The sequence below is a fragment of the Xylaria bambusicola genome, assembly GCF_022495145.1.
Source record: "Xylaria bambusicola strain CBS 139988 unplaced genomic scaffold F5B22scaffold_20, whole genome shotgun sequence".
Lineage (NCBI taxonomy): Eukaryota > Fungi > Ascomycota > Sordariomycetes > Xylariales > Xylariaceae > Xylaria > Xylaria bambusicola.
This window is the reverse complement of record NW_025953573.1, coordinates 492,041-518,254: the sequence shown is the minus strand read 5'-3', so window position 1 is coordinate 518,254 and position 26,214 is coordinate 492,041. Positions and strand designations below refer to the sequence as shown.

The 26,214-nt window shown below is 48.2% G+C and overlaps 7 protein-coding genes across 7 annotated transcripts; 5 read left to right on the top strand and 2 right to left on the bottom strand.

The window, feature by feature from the left end:
- Positions 1–3,952: 3,952 nt before the first annotated feature.
- On the top strand, positions 3,953–6,387 carry F5B22DRAFT_656017 (ribosomal RNA assembly protein KRR1; the record flags this gene model as incomplete). Its single annotated transcript, XM_047979932.1, has 14 exons — positions 3,953–3,982; positions 4,033–4,038; positions 4,094–4,116; positions 4,213–4,233; positions 4,342–4,408; positions 4,716–4,771; positions 4,856–4,887; positions 4,947–4,961; positions 5,041–5,057; positions 5,133–5,272; positions 5,320–5,461; positions 5,520–5,568; positions 5,650–5,698; positions 5,790–6,387. The coding sequence occupies 14 exons, from the start codon at positions 3,953–3,955 to the stop codon at positions 6,142–6,144; spliced, it is 1,002 nt and encodes a 333-aa protein (XP_047830944.1). The 3' UTR covers positions 6,145–6,387.
- Positions 6,388–6,724: 337 nt separating this feature from the next.
- F5B22DRAFT_646574 (Bystin-domain-containing protein) lies at positions 6,725–9,624 on the bottom strand (the record flags this gene model as incomplete). The annotated part of the gene is made up of 17 exons (XM_047978748.1): positions 6,725–6,880; positions 7,012–7,058; positions 7,125–7,267; positions 7,336–7,395; positions 7,452–7,483; positions 7,534–7,571; positions 7,648–7,664; positions 7,731–7,787; positions 7,896–7,911; positions 7,986–8,055; positions 8,111–8,228; positions 8,337–8,371; positions 8,600–8,671; positions 8,753–8,775; positions 8,826–8,931; positions 9,006–9,065; positions 9,124–9,624. The coding sequence occupies 17 exons, from the start codon at positions 9,622–9,624 to the stop codon at positions 6,725–6,727; spliced, it is 1,551 nt and encodes a 516-aa protein (XP_047830943.1).
- Positions 9,625–10,029: 405 nt separating this feature from the next.
- F5B22DRAFT_646573 (uncharacterized protein) lies at positions 10,030–11,355 on the top strand (the record flags this gene model as incomplete). Its single annotated transcript, XM_047978747.1, has 4 exons — positions 10,030–10,050; positions 10,111–10,260; positions 10,339–10,452; positions 10,522–11,355. The coding sequence occupies 4 exons, from the start codon at positions 10,030–10,032 to the stop codon at positions 11,353–11,355; spliced, it is 1,119 nt and encodes a 372-aa protein (XP_047830942.1).
- Positions 11,356–11,436: 81 nt separating this feature from the next.
- Positions 11,437–11,931, top strand: F5B22DRAFT_182798 (uncharacterized protein). The gene has a single exon (XM_047969429.1). It carries the CDS (start codon positions 11,517–11,519, stop codon positions 11,772–11,774), a length of 258 nt encoding a protein of 85 aa, XP_047830941.1. The 5' UTR covers positions 11,437–11,516; the 3' UTR covers positions 11,775–11,931.
- Positions 11,932–16,524: 4,593 nt separating this feature from the next.
- F5B22DRAFT_646572 (major facilitator superfamily domain-containing protein) lies at positions 16,525–18,413 on the top strand (the record flags this gene model as incomplete). The annotated part of the gene is made up of 4 exons (XM_047978746.1): positions 16,525–16,709; positions 16,774–17,413; positions 17,467–17,710; positions 17,764–18,413. The coding sequence occupies 4 exons, from the start codon at positions 16,525–16,527 to the stop codon at positions 18,411–18,413; spliced, it is 1,719 nt and encodes a 572-aa protein (XP_047830940.1).
- Positions 18,414–19,435: 1,022 nt separating this feature from the next.
- Positions 19,436–22,030, top strand: F5B22DRAFT_182691 (FMN-dependent dehydrogenase). The gene is made up of 5 exons (XM_047969428.1): positions 19,436–19,965; positions 20,043–20,076; positions 20,136–20,173; positions 20,262–20,537; positions 20,686–22,030. The coding sequence occupies exons 1-5, from the start codon at positions 19,897–19,899 to the stop codon at positions 21,760–21,762; spliced, it is 1,494 nt and encodes a 497-aa protein (XP_047830939.1). The 5' UTR covers positions 19,436–19,896; the 3' UTR covers positions 21,763–22,030.
- A 1,172-nt stretch (positions 22,031–23,202) lies between these two features.
- F5B22DRAFT_182645 (P-loop containing nucleoside triphosphate hydrolase protein) lies at positions 23,203–24,450 on the bottom strand. Its single transcript, XM_047969427.1, has 2 exons — positions 24,157–24,450; positions 23,203–24,072 (listed from the first exon to the last, which is right to left on the bottom strand). Exons 1-2 carry the CDS (start codon positions 24,347–24,349, stop codon positions 23,231–23,233), a joined length of 1,035 nt encoding a protein of 344 aa, XP_047830938.1. The 5' UTR covers positions 24,350–24,450; the 3' UTR covers positions 23,203–23,230.
- Between the last annotated feature and the right edge of the window lie 1,764 nt (positions 24,451–26,214).

The window sequence follows — 26,214 nt, the reverse complement described above, 5'->3', positions numbered from 1 at the left end:
GCCCTGGTTCCTGCACTGGCACTTGATGAATCGCCTCTTGTGCTAGTTCTTGCACTGATCCTTGTGGTGGTTGTTCGTGCATCGCTTCTTGTATGGATTCTTGTATGGATTCTTGTATGGATTCTTGTATGGATTCTTGTGTTGGTTCTTGTACTGGTTCTAACTTGAACATCGGCTCCTGTGTCTGTGTCTGTTCAATGGATGGCATTGACGTGTTAATAGGTGCTGGAGTGCTTGCATCTCTATAAAATGACATTGTTAGCATCAATCGAGCCGTCAATGGACATCCTAATAGGAAAAAAAAAAATGACATTCAATGTTCCGACCACCAGGCATTGCACATTGCATCATGCACAATGACAATGGTTGGTTGGTATTCGGGTAGAATTGAAAAGGAAGGCAGTCACCGAGCAACAAAGGTCGTAATGAATGGGCATGGTGCCAACTTTGACACCCCGAGCCCCTCCATATCATGTCCGTCTCTTGAAGGAATACAACCAAATAATTACAATTGGCTGCACAGCCTTGCATAGTCGATTCCTTGGCCCCGATTTCACAAGAACTAATGTCAAGTGCATTGAGCTTCCTTCACTGGTCCCTTTTCCTTTCCCTATTCTGAATGTGTGTTTCTTGCCTATTTCAGCCTTGAAAAAGGGTTGTTTGCACTTACTTTAACTCCGGCGAACCAGTAGCACCCATATCCGCAATCTCAGGAAGCTGGGTAGCTGCAGCAGGTTCCGTCATTGGTGAAGCTGAGCCCGGCTGAGATGTAGCCTCCAGATTCTGCGACAAGGGTATTGTTGCATTTTCTTCCTCCATGGCTGGTCTTGATGATGCGTTGTAGACTCTGGGGAAACCAATGCAGCTGCTTAAGGGAGCAGGTAAACAAGTGGAATAGCAATCGTGGCGGTGACTCGAGCGTCGGCAATTCCCCGATGTCGCAACGGATATCCCGTGGAATAATAGAGTTTGTCAAGGATAAAGGAAGTCGTCAGTCGGGAGTAGGCGCGTCAATTGAATCCGTTGAAGGCCAAAAATAAAGATGAACAATTAATAAGTATGTATGTATGTACTAGTATTATGCCTTGAGCACGGGATTGGCAGTGATGGATTCAAGCCTGTCAGTCGTCGCCTTTGTTTGTGGGTATGGGTATGGGTATGGGTATGGTGGTATTGTTGCGCGCGCGCAGGAGTGACAAGATGGCCGTGGTGTAGAAAGAGTAAAAGAATGCGACCACCCAGGCTGAGATTGAAGACGATCTTTGGGGGGTGCAGAACTTTCAGGGGTTCGGATTACTGAAGACTTCAAGACTGTCTGAAAGCTATAAAGGGACATTAGTGAGCGTTGGGTCTCCTGCAGGGGAGTGAGTGCATTCAAGTGTAGATGTAGACTTAATAGCAGGTGTAGAACCGAGAGTGAAGATGTACTCGAGGTGGGAGAGCGCGACAACCGGTTGGGAAGTACTTGGGCATGCTGTGTGATAGTGCAGGTACTTACCTACCTCTCTCTCTCGCTCGCTCGTTTCTCTCTCATAACAATCGCAAATTAGTTATACGAAGTAGGCAGTACTACATACCTCAACTAGGTAAGTAGGCAGGCAATACGTAACAGGCAATGGGGAATAAGGGAATAATGGGTAGACTGGTAGACTGGTAGAGAGATAGATTGGTCGATGATAAGAGACATCAACTGCCTGGGTATCCAGGTATCTATCTGTCAGGTCGATTGATGATAGATAAGTAAGTAGGAGTGATAGGAGTGATAGGAATGATACGGATGATAGGGATGATAGGAGATAGTTTCAATTTTTTCCCCCTTGGGTCCTCGAAGATGATCAAATATGCAGGCCAATGTGAGTAAAGTTCCTAGCTTGGCCTGTCGCTCCAATTACATGGTCGAATCGCTTTTTGCCATGTCCATCAGCCAATCAGCCCCTGGTATACCCTCAATTTTTTTTTCTTCCTTTATCTCTCAGAGGCTGGTCTAACCAGCTTGGCGGTAGGCTTGTCGCGTCGTCCGATTGGCTACTACCCCAGCCTTATTGCGCGTATCAGCTCAGGAATTGTGTACTTAGGTATTTGACCGCATAGTAGGATGTGAGAATCTTTATCAACCAAGCCCAAAGAAGCAATTCCCAGAGGCAACAATCGCAATAGTAGATGATAGATGATAACCGCATCCTGCATTTGTCCGGGGTAAGCGTAAGGCAATATCTGCAGTTGTTATTGTTCGGCGCTATCTCTTAATCATAGGTAATGAATAATACTACTCACCGCTTACTATGTAATTAGATAGTAGGTAGGAACAACCAAAAGGATAGATTGGCATTAGCCACAGTTTTTTCATTTTCCATAGGGACCCAAAAAAGACATATAATAGTATGTAGGTAGTTGAGTACGTGATATCAAAGAAGGCGAATTTTTCTTAATGTCTTAATATATATACCCGGAAACCACTAGAAAATAGGAAAATACCAAGCCAAACATACAACATAGAAGTAGTAGTTATGCTTCGTATAAGCAGGATCATCAGCAGCTACAGTACTACTGATGAACGTGCCTTCATATACAGGCCTTTTAAGTGCACCTTGGTCATCTGAGAGTAGGCAGTACATACCACAAGAAACCTCTGATCGGGCAACTGGCTGTATTAGTTCATCCTAGGTTCGGCAGTTGACGGCTCTTTTTGACAAGGTGGCGCTCCAGAGGCATGCAGGGCGATCCGCCGAACAAATTCTAGTGGCTATTGAGCACACGAGGGAGAGAGAATATAGGTACCGAGGCTTATCCGCATGATTAGCCTTCGCATCTTCACAACAATCGACGCCGTGATCTGCCCGAAGGGGGTTCTTGGTGCAGCTCAGCTCGGAAATAGGATTTATTAGGTAGCAAAAAGGCTCGCCAGCCAGCCTATGGAGAAACCGCCCGAAGCTGTGTGGCTCTCCTCGCCAAATAAGTTCCTTCGTTTCTCGGGAGATTTAAGACAACCCGATCCTACGGGCCGACCCATCGTGCCACAGCCCTTACTCAATGGCTGTGTGAGTGCACCTACAAGCGCCCTCGACATTATACGCAGTAGTACCGAAAGAGAGCTTAGACCGTAACCCTATCAAGCAAGGAGCCGGACTTCCTCGATAAGGTTTTGTGAATTAATCACAAGAATGAGGTCGGAAGGGCTCGGATTGATTACGTTCACTACATGGTTGTATACACCTAGATGCCGTCTAAGATTCTTGCCTTTCCGTCGCACTCACAAAAAATGCGACATTGAAGTTTACTAGAAACCTGAATACACATAGGCACATTGTTTCTAAGGCACAATATCACTAGTCACACAGAATATGTATCGTGACATAGGTGGTACAGCGTATGTAGTGCGGGTTCCAAATAGGTAGGTCAAATATATAGATAGCAGCGCTCACTAACGGTTCGCTATGATTGCAGTGCCCAAATGCTTTGAATCGATAGTATCAATGAGTTCAGTATGAATTTTCGCATTAACCCTTTCGTAAATTTGTACGGCCTAGCAAATGGAGCAAATGCTTCCAAAATCGAAGCTTATTCCGACATTTCCATGGGTAAAAAATATGAAAATAGCTAAGAGTGTTTCACTCACTTACTTAAGCAGGTATCGCCTTAGCTCTGTCCCTTATGTAATCAATTTTGTTCCCAGCGCGCAATCTGATCCTCCCGACCCACAGCTGGCAGCAGCTGCCGTTGCCGCGCATTGAATGAAACCTACCAGTACTAACTTTACAGAATCTTAGCCTCAATCTCATCTTTTATATCTTCACCTTTGAAATTTCGAAGCTACAACAAGAACAACAACAGCCCCACACCCGTCACTCATACGAAGCCGAAGGATCTTTTACCAGATCCCGGACCTAATGCGATTTCATTGAGTAATTTCTTCTGTATCCCTCTATCGATCATTTGATTGGGAACGCGCAACATGCCCTCCACCAACAATGCCCCCAAACCCGTAAGTCCTCATCCAAAAGTTTGATACATCATTTACTAACTACTTCATAGTGGGATGTAAGTGTAACTGTTGGATCGAGAAGGCGAGGGCTCACAGCTGACATAAACCAAGACCGACGATATAGACAAGTGGAAGTACGTCTATTCATTCTTTTACATCAGCCGAACATTTAGGCGCTAGTCGTGCATCGTATGACCAAAACGCTCATTATGCTAACTTTTGATCTCTAGAATCGACCCCTTCTTGCCTACGTAAGTGGTCCTAGACATATGCGCCTTATGTTCATCATCATTACAGTCGATACTGGTCTCTTCAGCCCAGCATATCCTTGGAATCCACTAACCTGTAATGATATATAGGGACAATGTCGGTGGTGGTCTTGCCGAGGAAAGCTCATTTATAATACTTTTCCCAAAGTATAGAGAAGTACGTGTTGCTCCCATTCAAGACGGGGTCAGAAAGAGGGATACACATGTCCCATATACCACCTAAGCATTGCTTTGCACATATCCTGGACAGCCCATGAATAGGATAACTATTTCAATCATGCCTTGGAATATATTAGAAGAGAACCTTCTTAAGGATGTCTTTTACTATTATCTATGGCATCATTTGACGGCCGATCGTTGTCTCTTCAGGTTGCTGGCGTTTAGGTAGTATATGGGGCGTGGTGTTTTCTTTCGGACAGCTTGCCGCCCCGTTCAGCTTCAACAATCCCATACTGATCATTTAGGTTTACCTTCGCGAAGCGTGGCCCGGAGTCACAAAAGCGCTTAAAAACATTGGCATGTGAGTAGGGAGTTTTCACATCTCTCATATCTCATCATAAAGACTAGACGTCTGGACGCCATAGTACTAACTCGTATGTTCAAGTGCATGCACACTCGATTTAGTAAACGGCAGCAGTACGCAGTTATCATACCCTTCTCTAGCGTATGTTATGACTAACCCCTGAATTGTCTAGTGGAGGTCAAGACAGGTAAAAATGACCCCCTTTCCCAAGTCTATAATCTGCTTTTATAGACAGTTCATCGAGAAACCTGCTAACCTTGTTTTAGTGAGTTATTCCTCGTTTGTGCGATAAGACACAGCTGCGTCTTGGTCCACAACACGTCACAGTTCATTGTACGACTCTAACGATGACCACCAGACTAAGAAAACCTGGGATCCCGCAGCGATCCTGAAAGCGAGAGATCTGATAAAGCTACTTGCGCGAAGCGTTCCCGCACCAGAAGCTTTACGAATACTAGACGATAACACTGCCTGTGATGTCATCAAGATCAGAAATCTGTAAGCAGTCATACCTGCCTCGTGGAGTATGAATCTAACTTCGGCAGCGTAAACAACAAGGAAAAATTCGTAAAGCGTCGTCAGAGGTTGCTAGGGCCCAACGGGTCAACTCTCAAGGCTTTACAGCTCCTCACGTCTACATATCTGCAAGTGCAGGGTAACACAGTCTCCGCCATTGGTGGATACAAAGTAAGAACCGCTCTCCACTCAAAATTCACCTATCCGGATATCACTAATGTCGAAGCAGGGCCTGAAGGAAGTAAGGCGTGTGATCGAGGACACTATGAATAATATACGTATGTACTCGATTCTGGCTGACTCTGGCTGGCGACGTTATTGTTACCGTACAGCTCGCAACAGTAGCTAACGTGTGGTAGATCCCATATACCAAATCAAAGAGCTTATGGTAAAAAGAGAGCTCGCCAAGTAAGTTTCATACCTGTCGGAGTTAGCCTGCTCGCATTCTTAATTCACTCCCTGGGTGCTGAGCCCAAACACTTACACCCCTTCTTTCCAGGGATCCATTGCTAAAGAACGAGTCCTGGGACCGCTTCCTCCCCAACTACAAGAAGCGCAGCCTCAGCAAGCGTCTCAAGCCGCACAAGGTCAGCGAGAAGAAGCCGTACACGCCCTTCCCGCCCGCCGCGGAGCCCAGCAAGGTGGACCTGCAGCTCGAGGCCGGCGAGTACCACATCGGCCGCGACGCCAAGAAGCGCATGGCGCAGGAAGACCGCCTCGAGAAGCAGAAGGCCAAGAAGGAGGAGAAGAAGCGCGAGCGCGAGAGGGACTTCATCGCCCCCGACGAGCCTGTCGACGGCGAGCAGCACAAGAAGAAGAAGCGAAAGACCAAGGCGGCGCGGGACGAGGAGTGATGAGATTTCATCGCGTTTTCTGTTTCGAGATGGTGTCGGCCGGTGTGCGTGAGATGTTATTAATTCCACGACATAAGTACTTGTTCACCAGGTTGAAAGGACTCGGTACTTTTAGCAGGAATCTCACCTCCTAATCCTATCGAGATATACGACAGAGGGTTGCATGAGGAGAAAAGGGAGAGAAATTACTCTCTTCACTTCAATAGTATTTGTCACATTGCAATGGCGCCCCTGATATGGCAGACAGGATTGTTTCGTTCGGCATGGGAAAAGCAGATATAGATAGATAGTCTTTACAATTGTAAACCAATGGGAGACAATGGGAATTTCACAAGCGTGTAAGCCAACTTTGTCAACTTTTTAGCATGATATTGGCGTGACAAGAAAGACCTAAACGCCTAGGAATCCCATTTCATCCTATCTACCCTTAAATTCATTATACGTTGGTATCTAAGCCCATGCTATTCGTCCTAGCTTCGGGGCGTTATGTCTCGTCGCAGGTATCCCGCTATTCCGGCCCGGGCGACATTAACATCGTATCATACCCATTCAGTTTCGTCCAGTATTAATCATAAGTCGATTAATCAATCAGCATGGTATCATCTCCATCCAGCGCTGGGCCTTGGGGCTCCTCCGCAACAACGCCTCGTCCACGGCCAGCTAGCAGCTCCCTTCTAATCTCAGGTCCAATCTTATGGTGGCCATGAGATAAGAGTAAATCTAACAGAAGCTCGCGCTGTTGTTTTTTATAACCCGTCAGTACTGCTATTTTCTGAGGAATTCACGCTTATTGGTAGATTTGCGTTGATGAGCGGCTGTTCCTCAACTGCAGCTGGCGAAATGGAGTAGGGTATCTAGGTGACTAACCTGGTCTTCTGTTATTTCATTCTTGTACCGTACTGCGAACGATAATACTATATCAAGAATCAGCACTACTACCAAGACGATAACAAGTGACAAATTTGAGTATATGCACGTACGAGTTTGGTGCCATATGACTGGTAGTTTTGCTTGTGTGGCAGCGCGCTCGCTCGTATTCATCATGTTATCTTCTGTAACAGAGGCGGGGTCGGTGTTACGAAACCGCAGAAAGTGGAAGACCAAAGAATCAACCACCTGCCATCTAATCGTTTGATTTCAGTTAGTTACGCGATGACATATGAGAAAGGTTTATAAGCCGAATGTGCTTACGGCAGGGCATATCGTTTATCTAGTAAAGTTTTGATGAAGACGTTGGTAGCGCCACCTCCCCTATTGGACATCAGTAACTGCTAAAAAGCTATATCACGGGAATCCAAAGAACATACTCAGTCCCAGCTGATGCCACACGTGCTGCAATCTAGATGAATATCAGTATCGTCTCTTCCTAGCATTCTCAAGATTCCTTACCTCGCATAATCCCTTTAGGGCAGCACCACTGTGCAGTACTAGACCAACCTGCGTTAATACATAATCGAACGAGTTTCCCATCGAATCATTTCCTATCAGATGCAATTTGCTCACCTGGTATGGAGACGCGGCTGTAAGTAACCGAAAAGTCAGCATTCTTCTTAAATATGTAGGGCAGATATTTCGAAGCTACTCACCTGAGAACAGCGCTCAAAATGTGTGCCTCTCTTAGGGTTGGGTTATTTTCTACTAGACTATAGCAAGTGTCAGTTTTAGTCCGAGACATAAGAGCTCTGAGAACATATGTAGCTCTTAACGCAATTCTCGCAAGAGCTAAAGACGTCGCATTTGGTGTTACTCACGGGAAAAGGATACCCTCTACAAGACTCCAAGTTAGTAATCAACCCTAAATATCGTAAATCAAAGAAGAAATAGCTCAGAGAGTTACTGACTAAAGAAAGCGGCAGGTTTGTATAACGCCTTGCGAAGGGCATCAAACAAATGGACGTTTAGCTTTTTAGTCTGGAAAGTACCGAGTCAGTCACGGTAATCAACCATCACGAATAGTAAAACCAACCTCTGCTATGTTGTCTCGCACATGTTCCAATAATATCATATTTAAGAATTCCCTTACGACAGCGGGCTTGCCGCTCACGAACAATTTCGTAGCCGCATAGACCGCGTTTGGAGTCCAACTATCGCAAAGCACATTAGTCATTATACCTTGATATACCGAAATATCTTGCCATGAGAAAACCCAGGCTTTTCAGTAGGAATGGGATGTCATCGTCGAGATTACTTACTCCATGGGCTTTGTTAGTTGTATGATATCCTCCCACTATCAAAAAGATCGGTCAGCTAAGTTCACGCAAGTAGCACGTTTTCAGAGTCTTTCACTAAAGCCCGAACTCCCGAACATTCTATAATGGATTTTCTGAATAAATTCTCCCGAACAAGCCGTGCAGTCGAAGGTGACGTGACAAAAAGTCTCGGGAGGCTGTAATACTAGCAACCAGGTGGTTGTCGAGTGCAGCGCTGAAAACTTGAGGCCAATAAATAAACTTACGTGTGGGACGGTTGGTAATATCTTGAACGCTTTTGGCAACTTTCCCGACTTGTAACGAGACATGAAAAGTCCCTAGAAGACAAACTCGTGTTAGATTCTCAAACCTTGTCGCTCCAATACACCCCGCGAAGCCGGACAAGAAGTTGAACTCACTACGGAAAAGTCAGCGTTGAATTCTTTGGTTGCCCAAGTCAAGAGAAATTAAGCGTGACGATTGAGTACATACCTATTTTGCCGTACACCTCAACAACCTTTGGCGACATCTCAAAACCCTCATCCTCCATCGCTTCTGGTCTGTCTTCTCCGGCTTCATGGGCAGCAATTCGAGCGAGCTGTTACAATCATTGGTTAGATATCGCGGCTTAAGAATGAAACTCTCTCCGTTCTTGGAGATGTGCAGGGAAACTAGATTTAATGCGAGAAGTCGGTAGGATTCATCGATATAGGGGCTCAAGATACGTACAATCTGCGAGATTGATTAGCTTCACTAGAAAATGCAGACTGAAAAGTAATTTTAAGCTCACCAAGTCTGCAAGATTGGTACTTGTGCCACGTTCCTCGCCTGAAGGCTCCTGTGTCGTCGTCGCCCATGGCCCCTCGGTGAGCAATGGATCGTCGTCTAAACTGGGAGGGAGGAACTGCTGAAAGGTCTGCAAATCGTTCGGGTCGACATCTACGGTATCGATAATATCGTCGTCCTCGTCTGCCCAAATCTCCTCCTCCTCATACGATACATCTTCGCCTTCGCCTGCAAATCTCGAGTCGAAACCGAAGGCGGCCGCAGCAGCATTGTTAGATTCGGATCGGCGCACTGGAGCGTCCTCTTCGGCAAGCTGACGGCCGATATCTAAAATCTTTCGACTAGCGCGAGCATCGACAAAGTTGTTCTCCCGTTCTTCATCCTCGTCCTGCTGCGACTTGGACTTCGATTTGCTGGGTCGGTTCTTAAGCAGCCCGGATCCAACTAGGTATTCCTCTTCCAGACCACGTCGACGCCCCGTTGTAGGGGTGGTGGCTTTCGGCATCGTGGCGCAAGACTTGAGCGAGCAGATTTGTGAATATTTAGCGGTTTTCGAGAGTTGTCGCTGTAAGATGTTTCGTATCGAGGGCGTCAAGGCGTGTCAAATTGGACCCCGGATTCCGCTGGTCTGCGCTGGTGTCGGAAGCCGCCAGTCTGATAATTTACAAAATTCAAAAAAATGAGTGGGGCCTGCACGTCCAAATCCATGCATCTGCCCAATGAGACGTCATACTGAGCTATGTGTCCCACCTACCCCTCCATTATCAGTTGTTATCGGCTCTCAATCGAAAAGTCGTGTTAATGAGCCCCTCCATTGAACAACCCTGGATGGCATATGAAAGCGAACTACTCACCAGAAGACTCGACAAGTTCTAGCAACTTATAAGTTCTCATTCTAAAGCTGATCGTGATGCCTACCGAACTGGAAGAGGTAATCGATTGCTCCTAATGTACAATATCTCATCTGAGCTAAATCTCATGTGTGTGGCAGTTAGTCGGCCTAGTCATCGATCGGAACCCCCAGGTCCGAGCCATCGCAGCAGAGCATTTGGTCCCTTACTCGATATCACAACCCAATATTTTTAAGGCGGACAACCTCAAGCCAATTCACAATTTAAAGCTTTTAATTAAAGATCTTCCTGTAAGTTATAAGATTCAGCTACGTTGTTATGGATAGCAAAAGCGAATACCCAGGCTAACTCATAATTTCCTTCGGCAGCATATTGCAGAGCATATTGTTACAATTCTCATCAATCTCTCGGCTGACGATGAAATACTACAAAATCTGGTCGCGGATGATAAGTTCATTTCCGAGGTCCTACGGCAGATAATCGTGAGTGCATATAAACATCTGACGACATTACAGCCTCAAACCTATATCTCACTAATACGTGATTATTAGGTCCCAACTGAGCCAAATGCCAACCTTCTTTCCATGTTGCTTGCCAACCTCGCCAAGGCAGACTCTTTCATCTCTATAGTGTACAAAAAGCAACCTCCGCCAGAAGAGCTCAAATCCGACGAGTTGGTGATAAATCAACTAGTAGATCTCTTCGTAAAAGAAGCGGCATACAATAAACATGCCGACTTCGATCATTTATCATATCTATTCGCCGACCTCACCAAACATGCCGAAGTACGCCATCACTTCGTGCGTAGGCAAGAATACGACGGAGTCATTCCCATCACAAAGCTGAAGGTGTTCACCGAGCACAAGTCAGATATACGGCGAAAGGGGGTTGCATCCACGTTGAAGAACGTGGCCTTTGATGTCCCGTCACATCCGCTCTTCATGTCTGAGAATGACATTGACATTTTACCTTACATCTTGTTGCCCATTACAGGCAACGAGGAATATGACTTGGAAGAGTCAATGGCCATGCTGCCGGATCTGCAGCTCTTGCCCCCTGATAAGCAGCGCGACTCGGACCCCAACATCATTCAGACACATGTCGAAACCCTGTTACTCTTATCGACAACACGCGAGGCTCGAGAGCGAATGCGTGAAGTGAAGGTATATCCGATTATTCGAGAGACACACGCGCGAGTGCGAGATGAGGGTGTCCAAGACGCTTGCGAGCGGTTAGTACAAGTGCTCATGCGAGACGAAGCCGACGAGAAGCCAGAGTCGCGGGTGGAGGACCTCGGGGAGGTGAAGAACGGCGAACCCGAACTCAGAGGAAAGACAGGCGATGGTGATGATGATGACGATGACGACCAGATAGTCGAGGTGTAGAAAACCCCTCAGATCTTGCATGCCAGACTATGCCCGATCAATCGGTGGGATAACAGCCAGGTGAACTTCCTCCGGGAGCCCGCGACGCTAGAAATATATCTACGTCGGAAAAGAAAATTTCAGCTCGGTTCAACCCATGGTTAGTAGACAACACGGCATGAATGTGGCGTGGTCTGTTGCGAGCACGACCTCTCGTCACCGTCATCAGTTCGATATACATACCCAAATCCTGTGGCGGTAGAAGTACACCGAGTAGACGTGGGGGTTTCGTATCCGCGAGAAATACCCCCATGAGCTTCGAGATTCTGTATAATTACTTCAAAAGCTCAAAGTATGTACGTAGTACTTCTAGACAGCTCAGGAAACATGTAAAAAACACACGTCGTTCGAAATTCTCAAGATATCTGCTGATTTCCTGATAATGACAGACCCAGTAACGTGATAGGAACCGTACTGATTCCATGCCTGTACTAACAATTTAGCCAGAAAGTAAGGAATAAACTGATGTATTCGCCATTTAAAGTACAGTCAAGCTAACGGTAATATCGCCACTAAGTAATTACGAAATAGATCTGTCCCAACACTAACCCTCTGTCTCGCCCCCAAAACCCCTGTGACGCATTTACCTAAGACATTGAAGAAAAGGCTTGGCCCTATTAACCCGGTCAATACTCGCCAAGTCCAGCAAAAGTTCGCTAATCATTCGATTTGGTTGGTCGTCTCATAAGGACGTATGCGTTCATGTACGGTATACGTAAAATGCCTCGTGGGCGGGAGGCAAACCCGATTTTCTTTTCCTTCGTCTCAGACTTTTCCAGAACGCTGTAGGCTTGCACTGGAAAAAAAAGGTGCAGGGCTTGGGCTGTTTGACTTTGTTTTGTCTAGATTAAGTCGATATTACGTTCGGAGTAGAAAGGGGAGGAAGCTTGGTGCCAAGGTTGCAGTCTGCGGACGGTTATGCTTTAGGCAGCGTATGGGTTAGGAAACGGTGCTTAGGACGGTGTTGTGTCTCGATGATCAAGATTATTGGGGGCAACCGTAATTCCAGAGGAAGCTGGATCTGGTCTTAGCATAATCACTTGACGAGAACGAAGAAACACCCATCGAAAGGAGATACAAAGTTAGATGGATAATCCAGCTAACGATTTAGTCTCGAGGTACAAAACCTAGATATCTATCTAAAAAACCTGGTCTTGACAAAAGGCATCCAAGGTTCATAAGCTGCCGTAATGCTATATAAAGTTTCTTCTTACAATGAGTTCCAACTGTGTAGAGGTGCTGGAATAAGTTGCAAAAACAAACAACAAGATGTCGTTCTTGTGCGATAGCATAATACACATTGTGAGTAAAAACCGATGCACCGGGTACTCAAATACCTAGTAGTACTGCTATATATGCCAACACACATGATATAAATATCAATGTTCAGAATCTTGACTTAGTTTAAGACAACCAGTCCATCATCGTCAGATAAACTACAGCCAGACGAACTCCAGTGGTACTCCTATTAGATAATGCGCAGTCAAGCAAACTCCTCTGCCCACCATCATCAAGCCATCCACAAAGTCCTTTAAACCACAGTCTTCAGGAGTGACAAGTTCGCTAAGCCGCGGTCTCAGATGGAGAAGGAAAAAAAGGAAGTAAAGAAAAGGCCTCGTGCGCGCTTTAGTGATCAGTCCGCCATTTTCTGCGTATAATTCAAGGCGTCCCTAGGAACTCGCTTACCATTAAGAACAGGTTTGCTATGCAAGTAGCTTTCGCCTCCCAGCCTAGAGAGTTACCAAACTGGCAAGTGATAAAGCTGTAGAGTCGACGGTAAAATAAAGAGAATAAAAGAAAAACAGCACGCCTATCTATATTCAATGGCCGACACCATTGTCACTGCCCATCAGAAGATCAGTAGCGTAGCACGAAAAGCAAAAAGTACGTTTCTATCCAGCCGTGATATCCCGTTCTGCGACTGACCAACGGGATGCTGTGGAGTGAACTCGTCTTTCGCATCCAATGAAGATTCTCAAGATTTCGGATGTTTTTGGAAACAGGGTCGGTTGTGCTGGCTGGCTGGCTGGCTCTGTTGCGGGAAGCAGTGTCGGACGACATAGCTCCCCACCTCGTTATACAGGAATACTCTTACTCAGCGCGATAGCCGTGGACTTCCGCGTAAGGCTTTGCGTAGTCACGATGATCAACATCTATAGGGGCAATATGATAATTGATCAGTGCTGAAAGAGAGGGCATATGTGTAGTTAGGAACTGGGTCTAGATCAACTCGGGATTTCATCCGAGCAGCAGCATACAGGAATAGTGTCGTCGCGGAAGAACATTACACGAGTTGCGACAATGTGAAGCAGTTCTAGCTTGCGAATGTCGGTGACCAGTTTACTCAAGATACCTACGTCGTGTTACCTCTCGAGGTCGAAAGGCTTTATGCTCCCCTATACCATTTCTAGCGAGAGAAGGAGAATTCTTTTTATGGAAACATGCATTCGCGTGCAAGATAAGTATACTATACACTAGGTACGGTAGCCGTTTTCAAGAGGCAACTCTAAAAACCACATAGCATGAATACATTACATGATAGCGTAGTGCTCGGTCACTAAAACTAGCTTAACCCGTGGCTTTGGTCCCCCTCTCAGGAAGGCTTTCATTTCAGCTCGATGGAGTCGGGCCAGCAAGAAACGAAAGAGAAGGAGAAAAAAAAAACGATCGCCGTCCTGCCGAATCCAGAAGGATATCTGGGGGCGCGTGTTTCAATGCAGCCACATTATTGGCCCCGGGTTACCCGGGCCCCCGGGCTCTCTACGGAAATATTCGTCTCTTTTCTTTGACTAATAATCATGTGTTGTGAGTGTCCTTGTTTCTTGGTGTTTTCCCTCAGGGGGTTCCTATTGATTTATACCTAACTACCAAATTGACCTGAGTGATTGAGTGATACCAAGCTCGTGGAGGATTAAGACCCTTCCCTCTTGGCTGATCGTCTACCGGTTACCAAAGGCGTATTGTTAGTACCGGTGGCATTGGCAACGGTGTCCAAGCAAAGTCTACCGGCTTGGCTGAGTCTTGTTTCGACATTCTCTTCCCAACGTCATCGGCGGTTTTGGGTAGAATGTCTCAACGGACGACGGTATTGACCGAGTGTCGTGAATTACACACGACAAGGCAGCCCATCCCTGCAGCCCCCAGACCAATGGCACCCCCCGAGTCGAGAAACGTGGTTGAGGCGACGATGCTGATTCGCCGGCGCCATGCACGGCTCTCATCTCCCGATCGCCGCCATGCCCCATAGGGCAAGATACACCCGCCACGCTAACCGGAGAGGTCCACTGCGCTAGCAACGACAAATAGCGACAATAGCGTCGAATGGGCTGCAATGACTTGACTTCACATCGTCAGCCTCGAACACGTTTCTTGACACGGTCGACTGCCTGCGCTGGTTTGATCTGGACACCCTTCTTCTTCCATTGGGCTTCCATTGCAGATCCCAGCATCTGATCAAGCCAGCCTATCCCCGCCGTGCAGCCAACTGGAGGCCCTGGTCTGTGGAACAAACTGCCCACCAGAGCGGTCCAGTCTCACAAAAGTGGCTTGGTGCGCAGGGCAATCAATCCTCTCACATGTGGCCCCTCATGCTTCATGATGCATTCTCACAGTAGTGTGCGGAAGATCATCATCTTCAAGCCGCTGTGATGCTAGTGACGAGTGTGTGATTTTTAAGCACCTACGTAGTATACGGATGTATATCAGTGCAACATGGCTTTGCACCACACGTAGGTACACATATCAAGATACAACCCGCTGCCTCGACTGACCAAGGGGTAATCTGACTCCGGCGATGCCTCGGTCTGTACTTGGACTTAAATCATCACGAATGCCGTTGGTCGCCACCGATGAACTAGATAGGTAGGTAGGTAGGTCTTATAGGTATTTCACCCCCAACACCAGTAGTACTGCATGTACATACCATCTCCTTTTCCCAGGGATCGTCTTGTTTCGACCTACAGCCAGACCCATGACTTAGTGCAATCCGCCTTGCCAATAGCAGCCCGTAAGCGGTTTATGTACTATAAGTAGCATGCATAATCGGCCGGAAAGACCGTCGCAGTTGAGGCGCATCAATGTTTGCTTGCCCACTTCTGCCCACTCACGCACCACGGAATCATTGGAAATCCACCTCATAGATCGGTACACTTACTGTAGGGACGCTCAGGGTCGACAATTACCATCTTGGTGACTCGTGATGTCACGGGCACGGGTGATAGATCCCGCCAAGTCTGATGCTGCAAGTTCTAATGCGAGGGTGATCAATTAGGTCGAGAAGAAGGATGGGAGGAGCATCATACCTAGGTTGGTTGTTGCTGTTGCTTACTTACTTACACGTAAGTACAGAAGGAAGTACTAGCAACATGTCATTATAGAACCCGTATTTTTCTATGGCCAGTCGGTTCCGCTTTGGGGACCGATACCCGCCTCGAACCCAGCAGCTAGGTAACATTGGACATTCGCCGCGAGCCGGCTCGTTGGTGCTCGATTCGCGGATTCCCACGCACGCACATGGGATGGGTCAATGAGCAACTCAACTTGAAGTTGGCCCGGGATGGATGAGTGGGTTCTATGTACTTGTAGGGTTTGCAGCGGCATTGCCTTGGCTTTACCTTACCAAGGCTATTTGTTCTTTGTTAAGCTTTTACGTACTCGACAAGACCTAATTCAGAAACAGGCAGACCACATTGACTTTGCGGCCCTTGCATCCTTGCCTGTTCTATAATCTCTCTACACTACCTAGGTAAGTAAGTAAGCAAGCTAGCTAACCCAAGGTTCGATCAAGGTTTCTCTGCAAAGTAAATCCATCCCATCCATCCCATCCCCCCGGGCATATAATACCTAGCAGCTGCACCCTTCCCGTCCTGCACCTATCTCATCTTTTTTCTTGGTACTTACTTACAGGACATCCCGTAGGTAAGACCAAAGGGCAGCACTGCCAAGTCGACTGTCGACTTTGTCTCATCTTACAACTCAGACTACAACTCAGACTACCTAGGTAGGGCTTCCATCTATAGCCAGGTAGCTACATACCTACTGCTCTGCTAGATCCCTTCTTATTTATTCATCATAACTTTCCATTCCAAAGCCTTTCAGCGCAACACCCACGCGCTCCTCGACCAGAAAACAATGGCCGAAGAAACGGCTCCCAGCGCCCCGGCGGCTTCGGCAGCCGGTGCGCAAAGAACAGCCGGCGGCAACAATGCCTACCACAATTTCCATAATGACTTCCTCCACATTCAAGATCCCAACGAGCGTCGGCGTCTCGCCCTCGCGGAGATCGACAAGGCTCCCTTTGGTTGGTACCATGTGAGGTATGTTCCCCAGAGCTCTTAAGAAAACCTGCCCCTCTTTTGTTTTTCTAATCTTGTGCGACAGAGCCTGTGTCGTCGCCGGTGTCGGTTTCTTTACCGATTCCTATGATATCTTCGTCGTCAGTTTGCTCAACGTCATGTTGGGTATCGTATACTTCCAGTCGAGCGAAGGAAAACTTCCACAATCCTCCGACAACGCCATCAAGCTGGCCACCTCGGCCGGTACTGTCGTTGGTCAGCTCGGCTTCGGTTACCTTGCTGATCACGTTGGCCGAAAGAAGATGTACGGTCTCGAACTAATTGTCATTATCTTCGCTACTGTCGGCCAAGCCCTCGCTTCTGGTTCACCCTCCGTCGACATCGTCGGCCTCATCATCTTCTGGCGTGTCCTGCTCGGTGTGGGTATTGGAGGAGACTACCCCCTATCGAGTATTATCACATCCGAGTTCGCCACTACGAAATGGCGTGGTGCTATGATGGGTGCTGTTTTCGCCCAGCAGGGTATCGGTCAGCTCACGGGTGCATTTGTGATGCTTTTCCTCACGCTCGGCTTCAAGCAGGCCCTCTCCCAATCTCCCGGAATCTCCCAATGTGATGGTTGGTGCGGTGTTGCTGTCGACAAGATGTGGAGAGCTTTGGTTGGATTTGGCGCGGTCCCTGCCGCAATTGCCCTGTATTACCGTCTTACGATCCCTGAGACACCCGTAAGTCCCTGTTTTATCGTCGGAACTTGAGAATGTGTACTAAGACAGTGAAGCGTTACACATTCGATGTCGCTCGCGATGTTGAAAAGGCCAATGAAGACGTCAAGGCATACATGTCTGGCCAGCGCGAAGGCCAACCCGACGATATCGCCCGCATCCAGACTCGCGCCGCTGCCCAGGAGCAGATGACAATTCCCAAGGCCAGCTGGAGTGATTTCATCCGACACTATTCGATCCCCAAGAACGGCTTGCTTCTATTCGGCACTGCGGGCTCGTGGTTCCTGTTGGATGTTGCCTGTGAGTAATAATTGCACTCGAGAAAATGCGACCTAAATACTAAACATTAGCAGTCTACGGTGTCTCTCTCAATAACGCCGCCATTCTAGAGACGATTGGCTACTCAACCAAGGGTGCTCACAGCACATACGACTTTCTCTACAAAACCGCCATCGGTAATCTCATCATCGTCCTTGCCGGCGCCGTGCCAGGCTACTGGGTATCCGTCGCCACGCTCGACACTCTCGGCCGAAAGACGATTCAAATGGGCGGCTTCATCATCCTCACCATCTTGTTCATCGTCTGGGGTTTCGCCTACGACTACATCTCGGGCCAAGCCAAGCTTGCCATCTTCGTCTTGGCGCAGTTCTTCTTCAACTTTGGACCTAATATGACCACATTCATTATTCCTGGTGAAGTCTTCCCCACGCGATACCGATCGACTTCCCACGGTATCTCAGCCGCTTCAGGCAAAATCGGTTCCATCATTGGTCAGGGCGCCATCGCCACCCTCCGCCACCGAGAAAACGAAACCTGGCTGGACCACGTGCTCCAGATCTACGCCCTGTTCATGTTGCTCGGCATTTTCACAACAATATTCGTGCCGGAGACCAAGCGAAAGACGCTGGAGGAGCTTAGCGGCGAGGACCAGATACTTCCCGTTGCCCACCACCATAATGACAGTGCCACCGCCAGTCAGGACAAGAGATCGGGATCTTTGTAACTTACTTCTTACTCACTTACTTACCCTCCCTTTTCAGGATAGGAAGTATTGTATAAGGACCTTCTGAGATCTTCAGAACAATGAAATCACATTCACTTCAACATGCTCCCTTTTCTTAACCAGAAGAAGAAAACAGAAACGAGATGCGGTTAGTCAGGACTTTAATGTTAGATGGTCTTTGTCGAACGAGATCATGGTTATGTGGCATTGTTATACCCTCCTTCCTTTAGTAGATCGTACTGTACAATATCATTTTTCCTTGTATTTATTCGTACTGCGGAAGGTAGAGTGGTGGTGTCATGGTAAACAGAAATGAAGGTTAGATACCGTTTATGTTTTTATAACTTGGATGTGAGATTGATGATGCTGGGTGTGATGATATGGGATTGCTGTAAGTGTTGTGGCGACATTCTAGGGTGATAATTTCTAGGTAGTAAGTCAAGTATTCAAGCTCTTGCGGTTTTCGCTCGATATGATGAGAACAGCGGGTAAGAAATAGATGGATGACATTGACAGTACTTTTGATATCGAGGTGCGTCAATTGCTGTCGAAATGCTAATCACGGGACAAGATGAGTGAAAATGAAATATGTAAAATAAAAACTGTTGTTGTCTTATGTCAGTCAGTCGACTGACTGCGTATATCGAGTCGTGTGATGATGGGCATATACGGTGTGCGTAGGTAGGTATAAATATGATGATGAGAGTTAAACAACCCAGAATGACGACAACGTACGGAGTACGTCTTTGTTCATGGGATATTTACCTAGTTGTGGCAGCAATGATTCTTGTCTAATTCGAATTTACCTAACCCAGATATTAATCCATCTTTCATCAGGGGCCATAATAATACTACGTGACGCTGCGATCGATATAAAATCGCAATCCATTTGTCCGAAACCCCGATTGCACACTTGCTATAAAGACGAAGCGCTCGGGATACCATTTCCTTGCTAGCGGAGTGGGGCCGAGCACTCCTCGGCACCCCATCCGCGCTGCCTTTCCCACTACCCCAGCTTTTCTCCAATTACCGCCGAGCCATTTGCAAAAAAAAGAGGCGATTCATGAGCAGCTAAACTACCGCGACTTTCTCCCGAGGAAGACTATTGAATCTTCCTTTTCAATTAAATCCAATCGATCGTTTTTCTTCCTCATCGCTATTCGTACTAGAGACTATCTTTCCTCTCTCATTTCCAGATCTGTTCGGTCTTCAATTCCTGCGAGAACCTTGACCGCCCGTTGTGTACCTCGGCTGCTGTGTGAGTGAGTGACATCATCGAAGCGAGGCGGATAGACAATAGATCTGTTTCTATCTATCTATCGATCAAATCTGCAAATCTATATACCCAGGCACTTGTCCACGTAGATCTGGTCGATAAATCTCCAATCACTCTCAGCCCCAGCAACAAGAGGCTCAGGCGAAGCACAGTTCAGCCTTAATCTGTCGCCGACACCTACTACCTAACCACTAATTTCCTTACACCATGGCGCCACTCTCAGGGCCCGAAGTCGCGAAGCACGACAACAAAGAATCATGTTGGGTTGTGATACATGTACGCAGCTTTACCGAAATCCCTTGTCGGATATTCCGTTTTATCGGACTGGGAGCTGATCTAAGATCTTTCGGCAGGGAAAAGCATACGATGTCACAGAATTCTTGCCAGGTACATTTCCAATCCCCCGAAATATACTTGCACCGAGTGGCTAACATGAAAGAGTGTAGAGCATCCTGGCGGGATGAAGATCATATTAAAATATGCTGTGAGTATAAAGCATCTACATTCTCGTTCAAAGACGAGGAAGGGATCTGGTGTGTTGGTCAGTACGGGTAAACTAACTCTATCAACAGGGCAAAGACGCAACTGCGGAATTTGACCCGATACATCCCCCGGATACCCTGGACAAGTATCTGGACAAGTCGAAGCACATGGGACCTGTCGACATGAATACCGTCGCCACGGTGGAGGAGGCCGAAGACCCGGATGAGGCCGCTCGACAGGAGCGCATCAAGAACAAGCCGCTACTCTCGCAGTGCTATAACTTGATGGACTTCGAGTCCGTCGCCAAAAACGTCATGAAGAAGACCGCTTGGGGATACTACTCGAGTGCGGCTGATGATGAAATAGTACGTACTTCATGATTTCACTCTCCCTATCCTACGACAATATTGTACTCGACCTTTTGACCGTCCCTGACAAGCACGGTACAAATTATCAAAAGTCCAATACTTAATCGCGCGTTCCGAGCCCGCCACTAACATGAGGTTCAACAAGACAATGAGAGAGAACCACGAGGCCTACCACCGGATATGGTTCAGGCCCAAGGTCCTCGTGGACGTGAAGAACGTAGACTTCAGCACAACCATGCTCGGCACAAAGGTATCGATGCCGTTCTACGTAACGGCGACAGCGCTCGGCAAACTAGGCCACCCAGAGGGCGAGGTGGTACTGACACGCGCAGCGCACAAGCACAGCGTAGTGCAAATGATCCCAACACTAGCCTCGTGCTCGTTCGACGAGATCGTCGACGCGCGCCAGGGCGACCAGGTGCAATGGCTGCAGCTCTACGTCAACTCGGACAGGGCGATAACGGAGCGCATCGTGCGCCATGCCGAGGCGCGCGGCTGCAAGGGCCTTTTCATCACCGTCGACGCGCCACAGCTGGGCCGTCGCGAGAAGGACATGCGGTCCAAGTTCGTCGACCAGGGGTCCGATGTGCAGAACGGGCAAGAGACGGACACCTCGCAGGGCGCGGCGCGCGCCATCTCCTCTTTCATCGACCCGGCGCTCTCGTGGGCCGATATCCCGTGGTTCCGGTCCATCACCAAGATGCCCATCGTGCTGAAGGGAGTCCAGCGCGTCGAGGACGTCATCAAGGCCGTCGAATGCGGCGTCCAGGGCGTCGTGCTGTCCAACCACGGCGGCCGCCAACTCGAGTTCGCGCCGTCCGCCGTCGAGGTCCTCGCCGAGACGATGCCGGTGCTGCGCTCCATGGGCCTCGAGAACAAGATCGAGGTCTTCGTCGACGGCGGCGTGCGGCGCGCCACGGACATCCTCAAGGCGCTATGCCTAGGCGCCAAGGGCGTCGGTATCGGCCGGCCTTTCTTATACGCTATGTCGGCGTACGGCTTCGAGGGCGTCGATCGCGCGATGCAGCTCCTGCACGACGAGCTGGAGATGGGCATGCGTCTCATCGGGTGCACGACCGTCGACCAGTTGAACCCCTCGCTTGTGGACACCCGGAACCTGGGCAGTCATGTCACTGGCGTTCCGGTGGATAGTCTCGGGCGTAAGGTGTATGATGCGCTTGCCACGCCTGCGTGGAAGGAGCCGAAGCCGTCGAAGTTGTAAGGGGCTGTCTTAATGATGGGGAATGTATTGTATATGGGAGAGATGTAGGGAGTAGGGAGGACGAATTTGTTTATATGGAAATTGAGCATTTAGCATCGAGCATTTAGTCCTTAGTTATATATACACATACACACGCGCGCGTAGATATACACATACAAACATGCATATATAGTGGTTTTGGGTATAAGTCTCCATATTCGCAGAGTAATATCATGGCCTAAGCATACAATATCAACCATTTCCTACACAGTGAAGCTCTACCACTTACAACCATAGCCACTGAGAAACTCGGGGTCCCATCATTTTAATACAGACAGATAGACAGATAGATAGATACGCATAATGTTTGCTAAAAATGGCTAATAGTCAGGTTAGCTAATATCTCTATTCAAATTGCAATGAAGGAAGAACAGTAAGAAAAAGGGACAGATATATATATATATATATCTCTGTAAATAGATGACCAATGCATTAAATTATACCATAATCAGAGCGATTCTAAACCAGATACTTGCTATCCAACGTTAGACAGCGGTCCGCAAGTACTATTCACAAACGAGAGAAAGCTGTTCGTTTCATATTCCACAATCTAGTTGACAATCTATACCCATAAGTAGGTAGATAGGTAGTAAGATCTTATAACCGAGCCATTAACAAGTAAGTACGTCGATATCCACCCAATATATCTCTTACAAGCACCTACTTACACTTCCCAATCAGCAATACTTACCTACTTACATACCTAATTATCAACAAATCACTACCTACAAACACCGTGATGAACAATAGGTACACGAATTCCATCTCCGTAAACACTAGGTACATCACTCTACCTACCGTACTACATCGCATATCATGCAGAGCAATCAATGTAAGCGCGTGCTACACTACACTACACTACACGCATGCACGCACGCACGCATAAGCACCATTCAAAATCAATAGGTATATGATCCCAGATAAAAAGGAGAAGAAACACACCGGGTTAATCCTTGATGATCTGATCCCTGTTCAAACCGATCCCATCCTCATACTTATAATACATGTAGAGTTTACCTTAACCATGCCATTTCGAAGTAAACAGTTCGATGATGATGCCCCAAGAAACGCCTCGCCATGCCCACCACCCAACACACCATGCCATGCCGATCTCAATGAGAAAGAAAGAAAGAAAAATACAACGAAAAGAAGAGTTACAAGTAATGCCCCGAGCCCGCGCTCATGTCCTGTCCTGTCCCGTCCCGTGCTGTAAGAAACGGGGTATAACCCCGTTCCTTCCGTTCGTCTCGCTCCGACTAGCCATATCTTCAGGAGCAGAGCCGAACAGCATCCATAGTAAAGGAATCTCCGCGCCGCATGCCATGCCGAACAAAGAATTGTCTTACACAACTCCACTGTCTCAGCCAGCCTAGAATGTTACTCCCATACCATACGTGGCCACCATAGTCGAATAGCGAGCAATAATAACTCAGCAACATCTCCTCGCCCTCTTATCCCTCTCACCCGCATCGCGACTCATCTGCGCATTCGCGCCGCCATTCCCTTGAACCCCCGCATTCTCAATCGTCACGGCGGGGGAAAAGCCCGGGGAAAACAACCAGCTCCTCCTATCCCTGCCGACGCGGAAACTGCCACCCCTCGGGTTGACGCCGTCAAAGTATCCCTCGACGCCGTGCTCGATCCCGCCGGGTGTGCTGAGCCCGCCGGGCGTCGACGTAGCCGCCAGGATGGCCTGCTGGATCTTACGGTTCTGCTCGACGAGCTTGCGGGTGACCACGCGGAAGACCTCCTCGACGCCCTCGCCGCTCTCGGCGCTGATCTCGTGGCACGCGTCCCAGCCGACTTCCTGCCCCCAAAAACCGCTACTTCGTTTACTACTCGGGCTGCGGGGTTCCGGCGCGCTAGACGGCGCGGGCCCCCCGAAGGGCGTCGCGATCATCGAGCCTGAGGTCCCGGGGGATGTGATATGTGACTGGGTGCTGCTGCTCGGGGGCAGCGAGACACCCGTGAGGCCGCCGGGCGTGGCGGTGGGAGGCGGCGTCGAGCCGAGGCCTGGAGCGAGGTTCTCTGCGACGTATGCTATGCAGCGCTCGAAAGGCACCTCGCGGCGAGACGGGTCGCGGGCGACGATGTCTGCTTTCGTACCGACGACGTGGAGCACGATGTCGGGCGGTAGATTGCGGCGCAGCTCGGTCAGCCAGATGCCCATTTCGGCGAAGGAGTGTGCGTCTGTAATGCTGTAGCAGAGAATGCAGGCGTTGGCGCCGCGGTAGTAGAGTCGTGATATCGAGCGGAATCGTTCTTGGCCAGCTATTACGGAGAGGGGAAAAACAAGGGTAAGTCAGTGTAATTTCGCACGGTAGGGGAAATTGAGAGGTAGTATGAGGTAGGTACCTGTGTCCCATATCTGTAACCGCACGACAGTGTCGGTGTCGCTGTCGACGACGCGCTTCGTCATGAAGCTTGCGCCTACTGTGGAGAGCGTCTCGGCGGGATTGAAAGTGCCCTTGCAATAACGCGAGACGAGGGACGTCTTCCCGACACCCTGGGAGCCGAGCACGACTATCTTGGCCTCGAGCGAGGACATGATGCCGGCGAGGATTGGTATCGATATTGTATATATGTATAGCGTCCGGTGATGGGGAGAGGATACGGACGGGTGCTGTCTCGTGGTGCTCGTTGTTTGTTCACGATTTTGATCAATTCAAACGGAACCGTCTGGCTGAAGAAAGATATATTTGAACTTTGGAAGCGGCGACAAGTTTTAGTGTTAGAGAATAGTCATACAGTAGACAGCTGTGGTCATCGCCGCGTATTATTCTCAAGGATGAACACAATGCGGGTCCGACTTGTTGAAGATCGTCATGTCATGTTGCCGTTATGGATATGGGCGTGAGGGATGGCGAGAGAATGATCTGTGGGGGAGTCGAGGCGAGGCGAGGCGAGCAAGGCGAAGTGAGGTAAGGGAAAGGCTAGGTAGGTAGGTAAGGTAAAAAAAAAGAGGTGAGAAGGGGAGGGAACGAGCGACGTGGTTGGATTAGTGCTATCTTATTGCATGAATTGAATGATGCAGCTTGAAGTGTCTTAAGTTTTTATGGAATGACCTATTGTAAGGAGTCGCACGGATGGATACCTCTATTACTTACACGATCTGTGTTGCCAGTCTCGCCAGTATTATACATACAGCTTCTACTTACATACAGCATCCCATCTCCTGTATGTCTCCCCGGCTATTGATTAGGTACTCGGTATTATTGGATGGAGTCTCCAGTTGGAGGTGGAGGTGGCAGATGCAGGACAAGACAAGACACGACAGGAAAAAGACCACACAAGACCATTCAGGCAGATAGATACAGATAGATAGATAGATAATCAATAACAGATTGCATTGATGATGCAATGCGATGCACCTCATGCAGGCATGGTGTTTTCTCTCCGAGTCAACAACAGTCAATGGCCTCTGACGCTTGTGCGTGGTGTCGCGCAGCGCTGCCTAGCCCTGCGTAGTCCCGTCTCTAGTGAGGGTCCCGTGTCCAGTCCTGTGTCTCGATAGCCATCTGTGAGATATTATTGGATTATTCGATGCAGCCCTAGTTCTAGATAGGTAGTAAGTACCGACCTAGGCAGCCAAGTTGCTAAATCAACCTGCTATCAGATGTGCATTTTGTCTAACCATGTTCTTCCTATCAAGTATCGTTATTGACGTCTTGAAATCGTACTTTGCAAAACAAGACATCTCGATCTATATCAACAGGATACCATCAATGTTAGAGAGGCAAACGAACAACGGTAGTTGACTCAAACCAGCCGAGCCAGCTACACTAAAACGATGTCATGACACATCCGGATGGACCATGTGAGCACGCGACTTGGACAGGATGCGGGGGGTCCGTCTCCGCCAACCATACACCATGCCCAAATCATGAAATGCCATGACAAAGTTCGCCCACTCGACGTTCGAGTAAATCCCTCGAGGATCGCCCATAATCACGTGCCCTCGTACACCGCATTTCTTCGAATCTCTGCCCAAGTAGGCAAGTACTATGACTCTCAACTTGGCGTAGCTTGAACAATGACAATAATCGCAAGTCATGCATGATAGGTGAGGATCTGGTTAGTACAGAAAGAAGGGTAACTGGAGATGAACACGATTCTCGAATGCTCGTACCTTTAGCGACCTCTGCTAGATACTAGATACTGCAAGAGGTCTCCATGTTGTTGTAACTGTTTAAGACAGCAGGAAATGTCTGAGATTAGCATGCATGGTTATCGTATCTCGGGGTCGATGTTTAGCACCGTAAGCTTGACAGAAAACCTTTAACAAGTATCAACTCACAGGCTCATTCATAATAGGTACTCTCCTATTAGACCCTTGTCATTCCTTTTTCTTCTTAACGGGCTTACATATAGGAGTTCCTTCATGATAACGCCACGAAAATCTCAAAGTTATAG